This window comes from Triturus cristatus, chromosome 3_2 (assembly GCF_964204655.1).
Source record: "Triturus cristatus chromosome 3_2, aTriCri1.1, whole genome shotgun sequence".
Lineage (NCBI taxonomy): Eukaryota > Metazoa > Chordata > Amphibia > Caudata > Salamandridae > Triturus > Triturus cristatus.
The window spans coordinates 578929993-578947160 of record NC_140584.1 but is presented as its reverse complement, the minus strand read 5'-3'; the positions used below and the strand labels follow the sequence as shown (position 1 = coordinate 578947160).

The 17168-nt window shown below is 48.4% G+C and overlaps 1 protein-coding gene across 5 annotated transcripts in view; it reads left to right on the top strand.

Moving 5' to 3' along the window:
* Positions 1-8320, top strand: part of LOC146857737 (CYFIP-related Rac1 interactor A-like) — a 176382-nt gene extending 168062 nt beyond the window's left edge. For all 5 annotated transcript variants that reach the window (XM_085648346.1, XM_085648349.1, XM_085648347.1 and 2 more), the window contains one exon: positions 4635-8320. In XM_085648346.1, coding sequence (XP_085504472.1) covers positions 4635-4698 — 64 coding nt within the window. In that variant the 3' untranslated portion in view covers positions 4699-8320. The remainder of the gene's footprint in view (positions 1-4634) is intronic.
* The last annotated feature ends 8848 nt before the right edge of the window (positions 8321-17168 follow it).

Here is a 17168-nt window from a genome sequence, read left to right as displayed (position 1 = left end):
TTCCACTGTAGGACTCACATGTGCCACCTGGCATGGTTGACATAATGATGTACGAGGCTAAGACGCTGTAAAACCTCAGAACCACCATCACCTGGATTAATTAGCAAACCTGAAATATCAAGAACATAGCCTGAATGTCCTGAGCGCATTGCTGCGGAGGGAAAGCCTTGAACTCCTGAATGGAAGCCTCAGAGAAGGAATCAGGTGAAACTCTGGCTCATTTATGCTGAAGCCCAAAAATGTTAAACGGTCAGCCATCATCTGGAGGTGGGCTACAACGGACTGTGGTGAATCCGACTTCAGAAGCCAGTCATCAAGGTCCAGGCATACAACAACTCCCAACTTCCAAAGATGGGCAGCGACCATCACCATCACTTTAGTGAACACCCAAGGGGTACTGGTGAGGCTGAAGTGGAGCACAGCAAATGAAAATGCTCCTGGCCTACCTTGAACCACATGTAACGTCTGTGAGACCACAGGACGGATACATAAAGATACATGTTGTGCAAGTACAAAGACACCATCCAGTTGCCCTGGTCTAGAGCACACAGGATCTGAGAAAATGGGAGCATTTTGAATCTGTCCTTTCATAGGAATGCAGTGAGGGGACAGGACTTTTTCAGAACATGAAACTAGCAAGAGTAACTACCCCGCATTTCTTCAATTCCAATAACCTTTATACAGCACCTTTTGAGAGCAAGAGGCATACCTTGTGTAACAGTATGGACAAATAGTCTTCTGAAACCCATTCCGATATAGGAGGATTTAACAATTTTTAATGATTTGCAAAAACCCATTTACCCGATATGATGGAATGCCAACCAGGAAGGAATTGCTTAATCCTGCTTTCCACTGGGGCAGCTGAGGGCAAACTAAAGTGGTGCACTGGCTGCTGTAGCACGGGAGGTGGAGTTGGAAGACTGGTGAGCCTCCTCACTCGCATGTTCCCTGCTGCATATGCGGCCCCAATAGAACTGGGCTGTCTGTTGGATCACTGGTTTAGAAGGATGGCTCTGTCTATATGCCAGACATCTGGAGTAAACTCTAAATTTCCAAAACTGGTATGGGAAGTGTTTGGCATGGGCCAACAGCCCCCTAGGAACGTGCTATGACTCTGTCTTTAAAGCGTTACAAAGTAGAGTCTACCTATTTACTGAAGATGCGAGACCCATCAAAAGAACATGGCCACCCACGAAGACAAAAATTACTGGAGAACCCAGTGGACCTGATCCAGGGATGGTGATGAAGGACCACACTGATACCAACTGCCCGCGAAGGCAATCTGTGGTATCTGAACTGATCAGAGAACATCATTAGCGGCATGCTGCCCATCACGGATCGTTTTGACCAAAGAGGTTCGATCATCTGGGACTGCCAGCAAGATCTTACTAGCAATGAATGCCCCAAAGGTTATGGGTGTATCAGTTCAACAGACAGTCCACTTTTATAGGCTGCAGTGCCAGACTTGCTGAAGAAAACATGTTTGCCAGAGGCGTCAATACTTTTAGATTTTCTATCTGGAAAAGTGGTGGGAAATTAATTAATATTCACTTTACTGGCTGAGGCCTGTAAAATAATTCTATCTGGAGTAGGGGGCTTGGTGAGAAAATCGAGACCACCAGGTGCCAGTCTATTACATCTGGCCACTTGCCTGTTCAAAGGTGGACAAGTTCATGGTTTCAACCAAGAAGATATCATCGTATCTGTCAGGGCATAATTGAACTGAAGTAAGGGCTCACTCAGAAGTTGCTGGCCCGGGCTGCATGTATGTTAGTCTCAGTGGAGGGCAGCTCTAACTCTAGCACCCTGGCTTCCTGCCGAGCCACCACCATTGCGATGGCGGCACTCTCTTGGGTTGTTGGTCAACGGGCCAAGTCAAGCTATGTCTCAAGGGAAGTGTCAAGGCCACTGGCATATTGCAAATCCAGGTATAAGGCATCTTCAGTGTAAGGGGGGGGGGAGCAAGACATCCCCCTCATCATAGTTCATCATCAACATCCTGGGGTGCAACCTATCTTGGCACAGGATCAGAATCTGAACCTAAAAGATAATGGAGCCTCTGCTGATAGCTGTGGCACAGAAGATGCACAGAGCTAGAGTCGGGCTGCATGACAAGTGGTTGTGGTTTTGTAATTTAGTAGCAGGACATTGATCGAGTCCAGGCAAACATCTTTTCAGTGTAAGACATGGGCTTTACTACAGGATCATTTTCTGGCTCCGGTGGCAGGAACCTGCATGGATCGTGAGGTCTGAGTAGCAGTAAGTCTAGGCCCAGTAATGGGTGCCAAGAGGACAGACAGCACCAGGGAGGGACCTGCCGGCAGAAAGTCAAGTGTAGGCTTCTGCAGTTCCATGGGGACAGAAGGCCTGCAGGAGAGATCCGCTGCACACTTAATATTTACAACATGGCCTCTTAAAAGGCCTTGATCTGTTGCGGGTTGACTATGCCCAAGGCCACTTGGGGTGCAGCAGGAATCATTTAAGGAATTAGTTCAGTGACAGTGGACCTCAACCGAGTGTAACTCACATCTTGGCATTCTCCTTGTCGTCGGAGTGGCAGGATGGGATTGAGTTCTACTTTAGTTTTTGTACTTGTGTTTGAACTTGGACTTACCAGAGGACTTAGAGTGGACCACAGGAATAAGGGTCAAGAACTGTTTCTTGAAGCATGGTCTACGCGAAAGCCCCGACTTCTTGTTCTGTTCGGTGACATACAGTTTCACCCGCCAGAATCAAATGGCCTTCTGCTGCATGAGGGTGCACACTTCACGTGAACTTGATCCATTTCCTGTGCCCAGGCACCAAATTCACTACTCGTCTTGATCCGTGGCAGGTATCATCTTCCTGTAGTTGCAGCCCTACTTGAATTCTGTGAATTCTGTACATTTCAGTGGGAACATCGTTTCCAGGTGCGCTGTGAAAAGTTTAGGAGTTGTTGGAAGACTGGTCTGGACAATTTGGGAAGGGGAGCTTCGGACCTGGTCAGAAGGAGCAACATGAAATGAATTGATATCAGGGCACAACGGTGGAGCTTAAATGCAAATCCGCTCTGACACATCCGGGGTGGCACCAATCTAACGTGGAACTGCACAATGCATCCTAATGACGCACCGCAACAAAAAATTGACAAAACAGTCTGGCACCTAGAGAATATTCTGAGGCCATGAATCTGCAGTGAGAAGAAATAAACAGTATCCACCAGAAATAAACATTATCCCGAATGGCGATTGTCTATCAGATGCCTCTGTATCAACACTGAACAATTCTAAGAGTAAGGGTTCTGTCTCATTGTGGGTTCTGCCTCCAGTGAATGACAAGCGGTAGGCTGAGTGAATAATGGCGATTTATCTTTGAGTGTAAAGCCTGTAGCACAATCATTATAGGAATATTTTTTACATCAAATTATTATTTTGTGTTTTACATTGATTGGAGATGGAGACAAGTGCCCAGATTTGCTTCAGATGAGTTTAGACTTAGCCTGACACTTTCTGTCCTCAGTAAGAAGTCAAACTTCCCCGGACACCATCCGGCCTCCGTGTGAGGTCAGACTGCGACCGGGCACTACCACTCCTCAGGGGGAGGTCAGACTGCCACCGGGCACTACCACTCCTCCGGGGGAGGTCAGACTGACACCGGGCACTACCACTCCTCAGGGGGAGGTCAGACTGCCATTGGGCACTACCACTCCTCGGGGAGGGGGGGGTCAGACTGCCACCGGACACTACCACTCCTCAGGGGGAGGTCAGACTGCCACCGGGCACTACCACTCCTCAGGATGAGGTAAAATTGTCTGTTCACACTCTCTGTACCAAATCTAAGGTCAGGCTGATGTCCCACTTTAACTGTCCTCGTTAGGATTTCATAGGCTATCTAGCCTCTGTGTGACGCCGACTGCCCCGCCCCCACCAGTGCTACAAGTCCTCGGTATGAGATCTGCCTTCTCCCGACACCGTTTCTCCTCAGTCAGAGAGGTTAGACTTCCCCCAGACATGATCTATTCTGAGTGTGAACTCAGGCTGCCCCTGACAGTACTTGCACTCGGTATGACATCAGACTTCACCTTGCACTATTACTTCTCCTTGCACTATCTGTCCTGAGTAAGAGGTCAGCCTGCCCCCTTGAAACTATTTGTCCATTCTTAGGTTAACCAGACCAACACTGCTGCTCAGTATGAGGTTAAACTACCTCTGACACTATGTGTTATTAGCAGGAGTCTGTAACTGAGTAATAATAATCCACATTTGTAAAGCGCGAACAATCACCCCTAAGGGTCTCTAGGCGCTGAGGGCCGTCGGGAAGATTAAACAAGCTATTACCCAGAGTCACCTGGTGCTGGGCTAATCTGCTGCCGGCGCCGGGGATCGAACCATGATCCCCAGATTCCGGAGTCAGTCGCCCTGGCCGCGGCGCAACACCTCTTCAGAGTAAGTATGGGTGAGTAAGTAAGTATGAGATCCTGGAAAAACTATCTGTCCTATATTTAAGACCACAGTGCCTCTCCCGTCGCAGTCTTAGGTTAGAAGTGAGACCGCCCCAGACACCATGAGTCTGCATGAGGTCACCTTAGCCTGCTGCCCCCCCCCCAAGTCCCACTGTAAAAGTCCCATACCTGACAGTGCCTGTTCTACTTCCAGGTACACCACCCGACACCTCAACGATGACAGCACCTCCAAGCAGATCCGCGCGCTCCTGCAGTGAGCCACACATCCCCAGGGTGGACTTCAGCAAGACCATATGAAGAATCAACGCCACTATCCTCATTTTGTACTGAAAACAAACATTTAGAGAAAATATATTGTTTCAACTTCAGCACAAACAGGCTTTTTCTGCCCTTCAGATAAAGTCATTGCTTTCTTTCCATTCCCGGAGACAGGTGGGGCTGGTCCCAGCGATACCATATCTACCTTTGACGTGACTGGAGCAGTGTGGGTTGTTCTTGGCATGGCTGTGATGCTCTTGGGGTAATAAGAATGATGTTGTAACCTTTGTACTCAAAGGGAATTGTGGATACATCTTTCACATGGCACAAAAGGGCTGGTGTGGGATTTTGGCAGACACTGTCACTGAGAAATACTAGGGAGCAATTCTGCCTAGTGTGTCAAGAAGCATGCTCATCCTACTTACAGAGGGGAGGGAGGGGCATCCTGCTTGTCACTTAAAGAAGGGAAGGACATGGGCTTATATAATGGAGGCATAGCACTTTGCATAGAGTGGAGGCACTGAGCCTGCTCACCACACAGGGCCCATGTTGTATATCACGGAAGGCCACTTTGCTGATCACCGGTGGAATGGTGACATCTGCTTGTCGCAGGATGAAGTCCATCCTACTGGTCACTGCAGAAACAGATAAGGGCCTTGCTTTGTTATCTCTGGCAAGAAACTGGTCATGCTTATCATAGAGGAGAGTGGGAGTCTGGGCAACCCATGCTGCTGACCGCAGAGGAAACAGAGCAAAGAACCGCCTTGTTTGTGCAAGTGCCAGACCCATCCATAGCAGAGCTCAGCAGTGAAGGTCCTCCTTACATGATTCCAGAAGGTGCAGAGTCCTTATCAGAGTCCAGAGAGAGGAAGAGCCTTCCTTATCACAATTCAGGGGGGAGCAGGACCATCCTTGGTAAACCATGCTCTCAGTTTATGGACATATGGTACTCCTATTATAGTTTAAGGGAAGTGCAGCCTTGTGCATATTTTATGGCAGGGTGGGGCCATTATTATCAGTCTAGACAAAGTGCGGAGCCATGCAATGTAGCTTAGGCAACGATCTGGCGAACACTCACAATTCGTGGCAGGATACAGCGATGCTCAGCTTGTATGAAACAATGGGGCTTCACTCAGTTTCGGAATGGGCAGAGCCCTGCTCACAGTTTATGTGAAGGTAGGGCTATAGTCAGTTTGCGGAATGGGCAGAGCCCTGCTCACAGTTTATGGAACCGTGATGCTACAATCAGTTTGCAGAATGGGCAGAGCCATGCTCAGAGTTTATGTGAAGGTAGGGCTATAGTCAGTTTGTGGAACGGGCAGAGCCCTGCCTAGATGTTAATGCGAAGACAGGGCTATAGTCAGTTTGTAGAATGGTCAGAACCATGCTCACAGTTAATGGAACGGTGATGCTACACTCAGTTTGCATAATGGGCAGATCCCTGCTCACCATTTATGGAACGGTGATGCTACACTCAGTTTGCAGAATGGGCAGAGCCATGCTCAGTTTATGTGAAGGTAGGGCTATAGTCAGTTTGTGGAAGGGGCAGAGCCCTGCCTAGATGTTAATGCGAAGGTAGGGCTCTAGTCAGTTTGCGGAATAGGCAGAGCCCTGCTCACAGTTTATGGAAAAGTGATGCTACACTCAGTTTGCAGAATGGGCAGTCATGCTTACAGTTTATGTAAAGGTAGGGCTATAGTCAGTTTGTGGAATGTGCAGAGTCCTGCTCAGAGTTTATGGAACGGTGATGCTACACTCAGTTTGCAGAATGGGCAGAGCCATGCTCAGAATTTATGTGAAGGTAGGGCTATAGTCAGTTTGTGGAATGGGCAGAGTCATGCTCAGAGTTTATGTGAAGGTAGGGCTAAAGTCAGTTTGCAGAATGGGCAGAGCCCTACTCACAGTTTGTGAAACGGTGATGCTACTCTCAGTTTGCAGAATGGGCAGAGCCATGCTCAGAGTTTATGCGAAGGCAGGGCTATAGTCAGTTTGCAGAATGGGCAGTCATGCTTACAGTTTATGTGAAGGTAGGGCTATAGTCAGTTTGCAGAATGGGCAGTCATGCTTACAGTTTATGTGAAGGTACGGCTATAGTCAGTTTGTGGAATGGGCAGAGCCCTGCTCACCGTTTATGGAACCGTGATGCTACACTCAGTTTGCAGAATGGGCAGAGCCATGCTCAGAGTTTATGTGAAGGTAGGGCTATAGTCAGTTTGTGGAATGGGTAGAGCCATGCTCAGAGTTTATGTGAAGGTAGGGCTATAGTCAGTTTGCAGAATGGGCAGAGCCCTGCTCACAGTTTATGGAACCGTGATGCTACAATCAGTTTGCAGAATGGGCAGAGCCATGCTCAGAGTTTATGTGAAGGTAGGGCTATAGTCAGTTTGTGGAATGGGCAGAGCCCTGCTCACGGTTTATGGAACAGTGATGCTACGCTCAGTTTGCAGAATGGGCAGAGCCATGCTCAGAGTTTATGTGAAGGTAGGGCTATAGTCAGTTTGTGGAATGGGCAGAGCCCTGCTCACCGTTTATGGAACGGTGATGCTACTCTCAGTTTGCAGAATGGGCAGAGCCATGCTCAGAGTTTATGTGAAGGTAGGGCTATAGTCAGTTTGCGAAATGGGAGGAGCCCTGCTCATAGTTTATGGAACTGTGATGCTACAATCAGTTTACAGAATGGGCAGAGCCATGCTCAGAGTTTATTTGAATGTAGGGCTTTAGTCAGTTTGTGGAACGGGCAGAGCCCTGCCTAGATGTTAATGCGAAGGTAGGGCTATAGTCAGTTTGCGGAATAGGCAGAGCCCTGCTCACAGTTTATGGAACAGTGATGCTACTCTCAGTTTGCAGAATGGGCAGAGCCCTGCTCACAGTTTATGTGAAGGTAGGGCTATAGTCATTTTGCTGAATGGGCAGAGCCCTGCTCACAGTTCAACAGAGAGGTGGGGCACTACTTACAGATTATGGAGTGGGTAGGCAGCTACGAGCACTCAAACTTCGTAGAGGCATAGGGCTATCCGGATGGTTAATGGTGTAGAGAGGGGATATTGACAATGTTAGGGTTGAGAGTTCTTCTTTCCCAGGAGGAAGATCTTTGCTAGCCCGCTAGGCGCAGAATGTGGGAAAGGATTCCAACCTGCTGCACTCTAGGCACCAGGAGCTCTGCCTAGGTATGTAGCGGGAAGTAGACAGAAACCGAACTAGCGTGTGTAAACTTGGGGTGAGCACTCATTGTCGGCCTGGCACCGATACCATGAAGCAGTGCAGGCACTCGGCAGGCCTCCAGTGTAACATATGAAAGAGCATTGGTGACAGCCTTCATAGGCTGGGAACTCTCAGCACACGCCCCATGCTTTTCGTGGCATGGTACCACTGAAGTCCTCTCAAGCTGCACACAGCTGTACTTCTTTTCGATTTCAAGCTCCAACAGCCCCATGTCTGAGGTGTATATAGTGGAATCGCTGGTGTTACGATAGAAAAGAGCAAGCAACTACAAGAACAGCAATATTACTCTCTCCGCTCTTTCCATCCCACAGTGCAGACTTGAAATCCTAGAATGAAATCTCACCTGTTACTTGTACATTTTGTGTGAAATAAAATAACATTTAAACTGTGTACCGAAAATGCTTTACTGAATTCCATTTCATCACTTACGTTGGGCCATGCCGGAGAGGGTCGATATGGATCCTATATTGTACATACGGAAATTAGAGCTCAAGCATAGGCAACCTACGCCTTCTCCACCACCACACACCGGGTAGGTTATCATGCACAACCCAAACTTTAATTATAGGGGAATAACGCATTCCCACTTTCCCCACACCATCAAGGACAAACCTACGTCCTCCCGGGGCCAGTCATATAGATTAGACCTCCAGACAGACCTCCTGAGGCCCATGTACTAAAATCTTCACCAAAGGGTCCGGTCATCAACAAGACCACCACTTTGTACCTCCCCCAACTTCCAACCTACCAGAATGACTGTCACTGAAAGTCTAAACAGCAAATCTAAGGCAGTCTAGCTCTTCACCAGTGCCAAGCACATAACCAGATACGCGTCATATGTAGGGTAGATCACTAGTACAGAGACCCTTGCGCCCCACAGGATATTTCAAATACAGGCCAGGGACCCAGAGAGGTTTTCTGACGCCCCTCCTATGCAAGGCCCTCTCCTTTCGAGGGAGCAATTTCTAATGCGAGGGTGGTGATCCAGGCCACTCTCCCATCCACCACCTCCCACTAGTGCTGTTATACAGAGTCTAGAACTAAGATTCCCAATATCACAGAGCTGTTTTATAGCCCACTGCTCTCCTTTTACACATCGTTGTGTTCGGATGTGTTAATCCAGTTGGTTCAACACACACCCAAGCCTTCCCCACCCACATTCCGGTATCATATGGGAGGCCGGCTCTCTTGAGTGGGGCGCCTGAGCTTTGCCACTGGCTCCCTAACCCCAGTAAAGCTTGAGACATACAACTTATATATATATATATATATACACACCATGTGATCCCGGAAATTCTACCCATGGAGAATAGGTCACCCAGTACCTGGTGGGCAGAAGAGTAACAGGTGAAGGTGGGGAATCCACTCCCACAGCCTTTAGTGGTGTGTGTAAACACTCATTTTATTAATGCAGAGCTTGACTGAATATTTAAGGTCTACAGAGAATGTTTTGAATTGGTTATGAAATTAGAACAATGCTGTACAGAATATCGAGGCCTAAGTATCTCTGTGGCATTACAGACAAACTTCAGTCTTGCCTAAATTCTACTTCCTGGTCGGCAGAATGCACCAGAACTCAGAAGCGAGCCCCCCCCTACCCTTGATGAGCCACCGTGCTGGCTCTTACCTGGCACATCCCTCAAAGGTGCAGTTTGTTTACACATACTACCTCCTGTGCTGCCAATGGACACCTGGTTGTGCTATTTTGGGGGTAGATAAATGCATCCACATTTGAGGCAAGAACCCAGCACACGTGCTTGAGCAGTAGAGCACCTATCAGCAGAGTAAAATTAACCTTGAATGGAGTTGCACTTTAAAGTAGGGGTGGGCGAAACTGGCGTCTCCAATTCCCTCTGGCGTAATTAAAGCATAACTCTGCATAATTGTTTGAGACATGTAATCCAACATGCAGTGTATTTTCTTTGCACCCTTGCTTCCCAAGTGGGCCAGAGTAAGCATTTTGTGCTAAGAAAATAGCAATAAATGCTACAGGACTGCAACAGCAAGCAGCCCCTCGCCCCCTCTTAGGTCGTTGTTTCTGTGCACCTGTGGTAGGAATTTTGCCACAAATTACTCTTAACTACTCAAGCTGCCGTAATCGCGTAATTTCTGTAGTTTTGCAGCATATGACTAAAACGTGATTACTGAAATTACTCTGATTACTCCAGCGTAATTAAAATTTCGCCCAGACCTACTTTGAAGATGAACTTGCAGCAGGAGAATTGCCAAGGAGACACGGTATTCCTTAGAGGACGTGTATCAGCGTTTACTTGTGTAAGGAACAGACCTTGCAGATTGTATTACAGATGCTCCCACAAGTCAACAAACAACACTAACTGCCTGCTTTAAACAAAGGGAAACACACAGATGGTCGACATGAACACAGACCTACACCACGGAGAGCATGATCCAAGAGACAGGACATGTAGGGAGCACCAGAGCCCGGATGGCACAGAGTGCAAACACTGCAGCATCAGCAGAAAGGCACAGAGTGCAGGAGGGCCCAGGAGCATCTGCAGTAGAGCTGCCTCAGAATAGATCTGTCCTGCTTACTCGCTCTACAGCTCTGGCTCACCACACACACCTCGTGGCGCGACTTCACAACAAGTGGGTAGCTGTACGCGTATCACTGAATCTCTGATGGTGCTGAGCACGGGCAGGTATTCAGACATCTGTTCCACACACTAGATTTCTGCCACAGGGATCTGGATCTTTCGTTTAGCGTCCAGCTTTGTAAAGTTACTTGTATGGGGAAGTGGAACAATTCTCTACAGTGGTCTGGTGACATCTGGCCCTGCTTTCCAGGTCCAGCAGAGGCCATTCCTTCTCGATATAGGTGCCAAAGAATTGGAACACAACGAGTCTTCAGTCTCACTTTTAAGCTCGGAAAAAAGATGAAGGTATGCTTGTTTGGTAAGCCAGTTTTAAGACCAGTGCCGAGAGAGCCTTGGTGGTGGTGGGGCTTTATTGATGCAGCCATCGGAAATCCCAGACAGGGATGGAGGGAGGTCCTCATTATCCCGGAGGTTGAACCACTAATCATAAGAAACAGCAAGAAGTTCCACCTCGCGGAACTGCATCCAAGACTGTGGTCTACAAAAGATCAAAGGCAAACAATAGTTTGGTCTAGGCAGGATTCAATCCATCAGTTTCAGTATCTTATAGTAAGTAAGTTTACTATGCAGGATTAATAAAAAAACGTTGCATTTACAGGATGCTATAGACATTCTTAAACATGAATTAGGCAGGGTGTTAATAGAGAAAAAGTGAATTATGAGCCATGATAGTTAAAATTTCAGATTATAAAAATGCTTACGGACTATGAAGAAAGGAACACTAAAGCGCTTCCTTTAAAAAGTTGTGATGCAGTACCAAGTAAAGTGCTTTGTGCCGTACTTATTATAAAAGGTAAAGTTCTTAGAGGGCATGAATGGCAGGGTCATGATAGCCGCTTTTCAGAACAGACCGTTCTATCAATGTCTTTTGTTGATGTGTCCTGTGTACCATGTAGGCTGCGTAGATCTTCTGAATACAGTGACAGTGCATCAATTGTATACATCAGTAGTGCAATTTTGCTATACAAGTTTGACTTTTAAAACATATTAATGTCTTTTGTTGATGTGTCCTGTGGACCAGTGAAGACTGCGAGGATCTTCTGAATACAGTGACACTGCATCAATTGTATGAATAAATAGTGCAATTTCGCGATAAAAGTTAGACTTTTAAAAGCATGGATTTAAATACACGTAATGAGTGCTGGTCGCTGATGCCAGGCTTTCAGGGGCTTGTAGTGGCCTGGAAGGATCCATCATGGGTGAAAGGGTCTTGAACAGTTAATCAGATATTGCGCTTAATCTTTTAAATCAGTTTTATCATATTGTTCTCCTGTTTTCCCACTGCAAGGTGGATGTTGAGCCAGTCTCCTTTCTACTATGTTAAGAAATCTTGTCTTGTCTTCAACATCGTCAAAGAGCTCTCCAACCCCAACGCCGGTAACAACGACATCACCCCTTCACAAGACCTCTGCAACTCCCTCGCCTCCTACTTCCACAACAAGATCGCGGACATACACAACAGCTTCAGCACTCAACCGACGCACGCCACGACCGAACCACCACCACCCTCCGCGCCTGGACCCCGATCAGCACCGAAGACACCGTCCGCACGATGAACTCCATCCACTCCGGATCTCCTACCGACCCCTGCCCTCACCACGTCTTCAACAAGGCCGACGCTGTCATCGCACCCCACCTGCGGGACATCATCAACACCTCCTTCAACACCGCTACCTTCCCGGAGAGCTGGAAGCACGCCGAACTCAGCACTCTACTAAAGAAGCCATTAGCCGACCCCACCGACCTCAAGAACTACCGCCCCATCTCGCTGCTCCCGTTTCCTGCAAAAGTCATCGAGAAGACCGTCAACAAGCAGCTGGCCGCCTTCCTCGAGACGAACGGATCCCTCGACCTCTCGCAGTCTGGCTTCCGGGCCAACCACAGCACCGAGACCGCCCTGATCGTAGCCACCGATGACATCCGAGCTCTGCTTGACAACGGAGAAACAGCGGCCCTCATCCTCCTAGACCTCTCCGCGGCCTTCGACACTGTCTGCCACCGTACACTAGTGCAGCGACTCAGCAACGTCGGAATCCACGAGAAGGCACTGGAGTGGATCATCTCCTTCCTCGCCGGAAGGACACAGAGTCCGCCTCCCCCCGTTCAGATCTGAAGCCACCGAAGTCATCTGCGGCGTTCCTCAAGGCTCCTCGCTCAGTCCAACCCTCTTCAACGTGTACATGAGCCCCCTCGCAGACATCGCACGCCAGCACAACCTCAACATCATCTCCTACGCCGACGACACCCAGCTGATTCTCTCCCTCACCAACGACCCCGCCACCGCCAGAGCCAACCTCCACGAAGGGATGAAAGAGGTGGCCGAATGGATGAAGAACAGCCGCCTGAAACTGAACTCGGACAAGACGGAAGTCCTCATCCTGGGATCCTCATCCTCCGCCTGGGACGACTCCTGGTGGCCCCCCGCCCTAGGCAGCGCACCCAAACCAACAGACCACGCACGCAACCTGGGCTTCATCCTGGACTCCACCCTCTCCATGACCAGACAAGTCAACGCCGTCTCCTCGTCGTGCTTCAACATCCTGCGCATGCTACGAAAGATCTTCCGGTGGATCCCCACCGAGACCAGGAAGACGGTCACCCAGGCCCTCGTCACCAGCCGTCTGGACTACGGCAACTCCCTCTACGCCGGAACCACCGCCAAACTCCAGAAAAGACTTCAGCGGATCCAGAACGCCTCAGCGCGACTCATCCTGGACATCCCCTGTCACAGCCACATCTCCGGACACCTGAGAGACCTGCACTGGCTCCCGGTCACCAAGAGAATCACCTTCCGTCTCCTCACCCACGCACACAAAGCCCTACACAACCAAGGCCCAGGATACCTCAACAGCCGCCTCAACTTCTATGCTCCCAAACGCCAGCTTCGATCGACCGGCCACGCCCTCGCCACCGTCCCCCGCATCTGAAGAGCCACCACAGGGGGACGGTCCTTCTCCTTCCTCGCCGCCAGGACGTGGAACTCCCTCCCGACCCACCTCCGCCTGACCCAGGACCACCTCGCCTTCAGGAAGCAACTCAAGACCTGGCTGTTCGAGCAGTAGCGGACCCCCCTCCCCTAGCGCCTTGAGACCCTCTGGGTGAGTAGTGCGCTATATAAATGCTTTGATTGATTGAAGGGACATTTTAATTGTGTGGCAGTTGGGTCAAAGCAGGCCAGCGCCGCCTGTCTACAAGGTTGAATGCCTTTTTGGTTGAAAAGAGAGCGGAGCATTGAATGTTGATCTTTTAGTAAACTTGTGCAGGTACATATTATGTTCCAGTTCCACATAAGTGGCAAGTAGTTACTCCTGGATTCCGTTTCCACGGAAGTAGATGTGGGAGGAAAGATAGTATGCCAAAGAGGTGTCTTAAGAATTTCTCCTTCACTAGTAAGTTAAATCCTGTGCTCAAGTAAGGTTGCGGTTTAGTGGCGACATAATTGTTACGTACAAACCAGCCATGTGACCTTTTCGAAGCTGGTGTGGGTTGCTGGAGTCTCCCGAAGGGTGTTCTTGCCAAGCTGCGTTAAGGGGTCTTGAAAATACCCTCCGGCTGGGGATCTTTCCTAGAGTGTCAATCCAGCCCAAAGGTGCGAGTTTAATGTATTTTGCTCAGCTGCTTTGATCTTATGCCTGTTTTTTATGAACGCTCCCTTTCTTGCCAGGATCTACTTTTGTAGGCCAAATTCTAATCGTATTGGTGCGGTGAAAGTGTTATTTGAGAGGTGGAAAATCGTTCTGGATGCCCTGATGGTGATGATGTCTAGGGTGATTGCATCTCTCCCTCGCATTGGCTCACTCCCGTATGTTAATGATTAGAGGATTTTTTTTATTTTTATTTGAAGTACCTGGAGTAGGGGGGCTAAAGTAGGACAGGCCACTGTCTTCTTCAAGGATTTCAGAGCTAATGTCGCAGTAATGCCTTTACATCTCAGTGCTTCCTTCTGTAGTTTGTAAGATCCTTTGTTTGTATTCTGCCACTGGTTCTAGACTATGAACATCCAGGTGCCATTTTAGTCTTCTCTTTTTGGTGAACTTTATTGCCATGATTTTTGTTTTTTCCAAAGTTAGTTTGCTGAGTGTTCTCCTGTGAGTATTCATATGTGACATCCAGTAAGTGCTGCAGTCCAATTGGAGTCCGGCTTATTAGAACTAGATAGTCCACATAGACAAGATTTTAAGGGGTCATCTTTCACAGTTTCAGAGCGTGCGATGTACAGCTGTCCAATCTTGCAGACAGGTCAGTTATTAAAAGTTTTTAAAAGGTGGGGCGAAGACGCACCCTTGTTTCAACCCTTTGGTGGTGGTGATACACCTGAAGAGGTGCGCCCCGGCTCCCAGCTTGACTATTACCCAGGAGTCCACGTGTAATAGAATTAACCACTTTAAGAGGACTGAGGAATGCCCCAATTGTGCAGCTTCTGCCATAATCTTGCTCGATCAAATGCTGAGCGATAATCAATAAAAAAAGGAATAACGATTGCTTGGTTACGTTTGCGACATCTATAAATAGTACTAGGGCCATGATGTTGGTGGGTGTTCCCATATGCGTGCTCTGCTGACCTGTGTGCTTCTAGGTTGGACGCAGTCCCGTCTGGTTTGCCCTGATCTCCTGAGTTGAAGCAGAGGGATTGAGCTTGGCCATGTTCAGGGCTTTCTTCCTGTGTTGGTTCAGTGTTTTGGTCTGGGTAGTATCCTCCTTGAGCTTCACTGTGCCTATTAAAGTTTTTTCTACTCCCTTCAGTATTATTAACTGTATCCACCAACCCATTTGTATTCCTGTCTGTGGTTGTATCTTTTGTTCCTGTACGTTTATGGTCCACTCTTGGAGCATTAGTTGTGCCTCCAGGAAGTAAGCAGAGGCTTCAGATAGTAGAGTGGATAGGAAGCCCTTAATGTCCTTGTTGCTGGAATAAAGGATAGTTCCCGGGTCCTTGAAGAATGCAAATTTAGTGTAAATGTTTGGTTGATGGGTGGAGAGCTTCATGGTTGCTTCGTCGATGCTTATGAGGTCTTCTGTTTTTTTTTCTCCTTGGGTTCCTTAGTCCCAGTTTTCTGTTTAGCCGTCGGCACCATGTTTAAAGTGCTATCCCTGCTGGCCTGGGGGCTCCTCTTGGTCCTTTTGAACCTTAGGATGGGTCCTTTCACTTTGCCTGATCTCATTACCCTCAGTCAATTCGGGCGGAGTAAGAACAAAAATGGCAAGATGAGCAGGGAGCACCCCCTTGTTATGTGGTATTTAGGCAGTTGTGAACATGAATTGAAGGCAGTGAGGGCTATTGAGACAGTGTTGGTCATAGCACAGTAAGGCTGCCCCAAGTTACAGAGCCCTGGGCTCAGGGCGCTCGGTTCATAATTTCATTTTGATAGCTCTGCTGCTCTGACGGACCGATCTTACCCTGTCTTGCTGTCTAGCTCTGTCTGCAGGGGCACATGCAAGTTCTGATAGCAGTCAATCGCTTCTCTCGCTGACCATCTATTTTGTTGTATGGTTATTTATGTGTGCCTAAGCCTAGGCACTGTTGCTCTACAGAACTTTTTTTTTTTTTATTTGCAGTTACAATGTTGTAGCGTCCCAATAAAAGTGGGGCCAGTTAGATTTTCCAAGTGCCTCCAAAAATACAGGAAGGGCGGTGGGGGTGGGTCGGTTGGGAGTCTTATTGTGGCATATGCATGGGCGTGTACAGCAGTGGTGCAGGATTAAACAGCTGTGAAGCAACCAAGAGGCTTGTAGTGAATCGTGGTGTGGTGGACAGCCTTCCACGGGAGCAAGCTGCACCAGCCTAAAGCTGGTCGCTTCCACACCCGCTCAGAGGAGCCTCGCAGCTCTGAGCCTCACCTCCACCTGCTTCTGACTGCATGCTGATGCCGCTTGCCGTCCTCGTATGTCACTTACTCCCCTTGCCTCGCCCTCTGCTGCTTCGGCCAGTCCTGATCCCGGTGCCGGACTTTTCTCCTGTCTCGGCTCAGGTAGACAAGCCACGAAAAAGCGGTCCAGCTGCTTTAGAGCCTCGCCGCGTAAGGCATACTGCATGTAACGTCAATCTGTATCCAATGAAGCTAACCTCAGTGGTTCACGGAGTTGAGTAAGTCTCTTATAAACATATTTAGTTATTGAATAAATTATTACCATACAAAAGAGTAATCATTATTAGAAATAGACATTAACAAAAAACATAACTGGTAGAATGTATCTGTCGTGGCATGAAAATGCATGCTTCAACCAACCAAGAACACAACCTCGCTGGCCCGTAGAAGAAAGATGGAAGTGCCTCCAAAACACAGCATGAGAAGCCCTTGGTGTCTCGCACCCCACACGTTCAGCTGATCCTGCGTGCTCTCAAAAATAAGAAACAAGACAATTTTCTGATTCCCTCTCAGTTTCCCCGTCCTGCGGAATCCCCAGAATTGCACTTTTCAACATTTCTCTAAAAAGGGCAGCTAGGGATACTAACTATTCGCTCTCTGTAGCAAAAAGTGCCTCAAGGCTTGTCATGGAGTCCAACTCTTTTTAGTGTCTATGCTAGCCTTCTGGCTGGGGTCATTGACCACTATGCTTTAACTATTATCGCATATTCTCATGACCCACAGACCATTATTACTTTGTCCCACAATAGTGAGAGTATGGCCTCT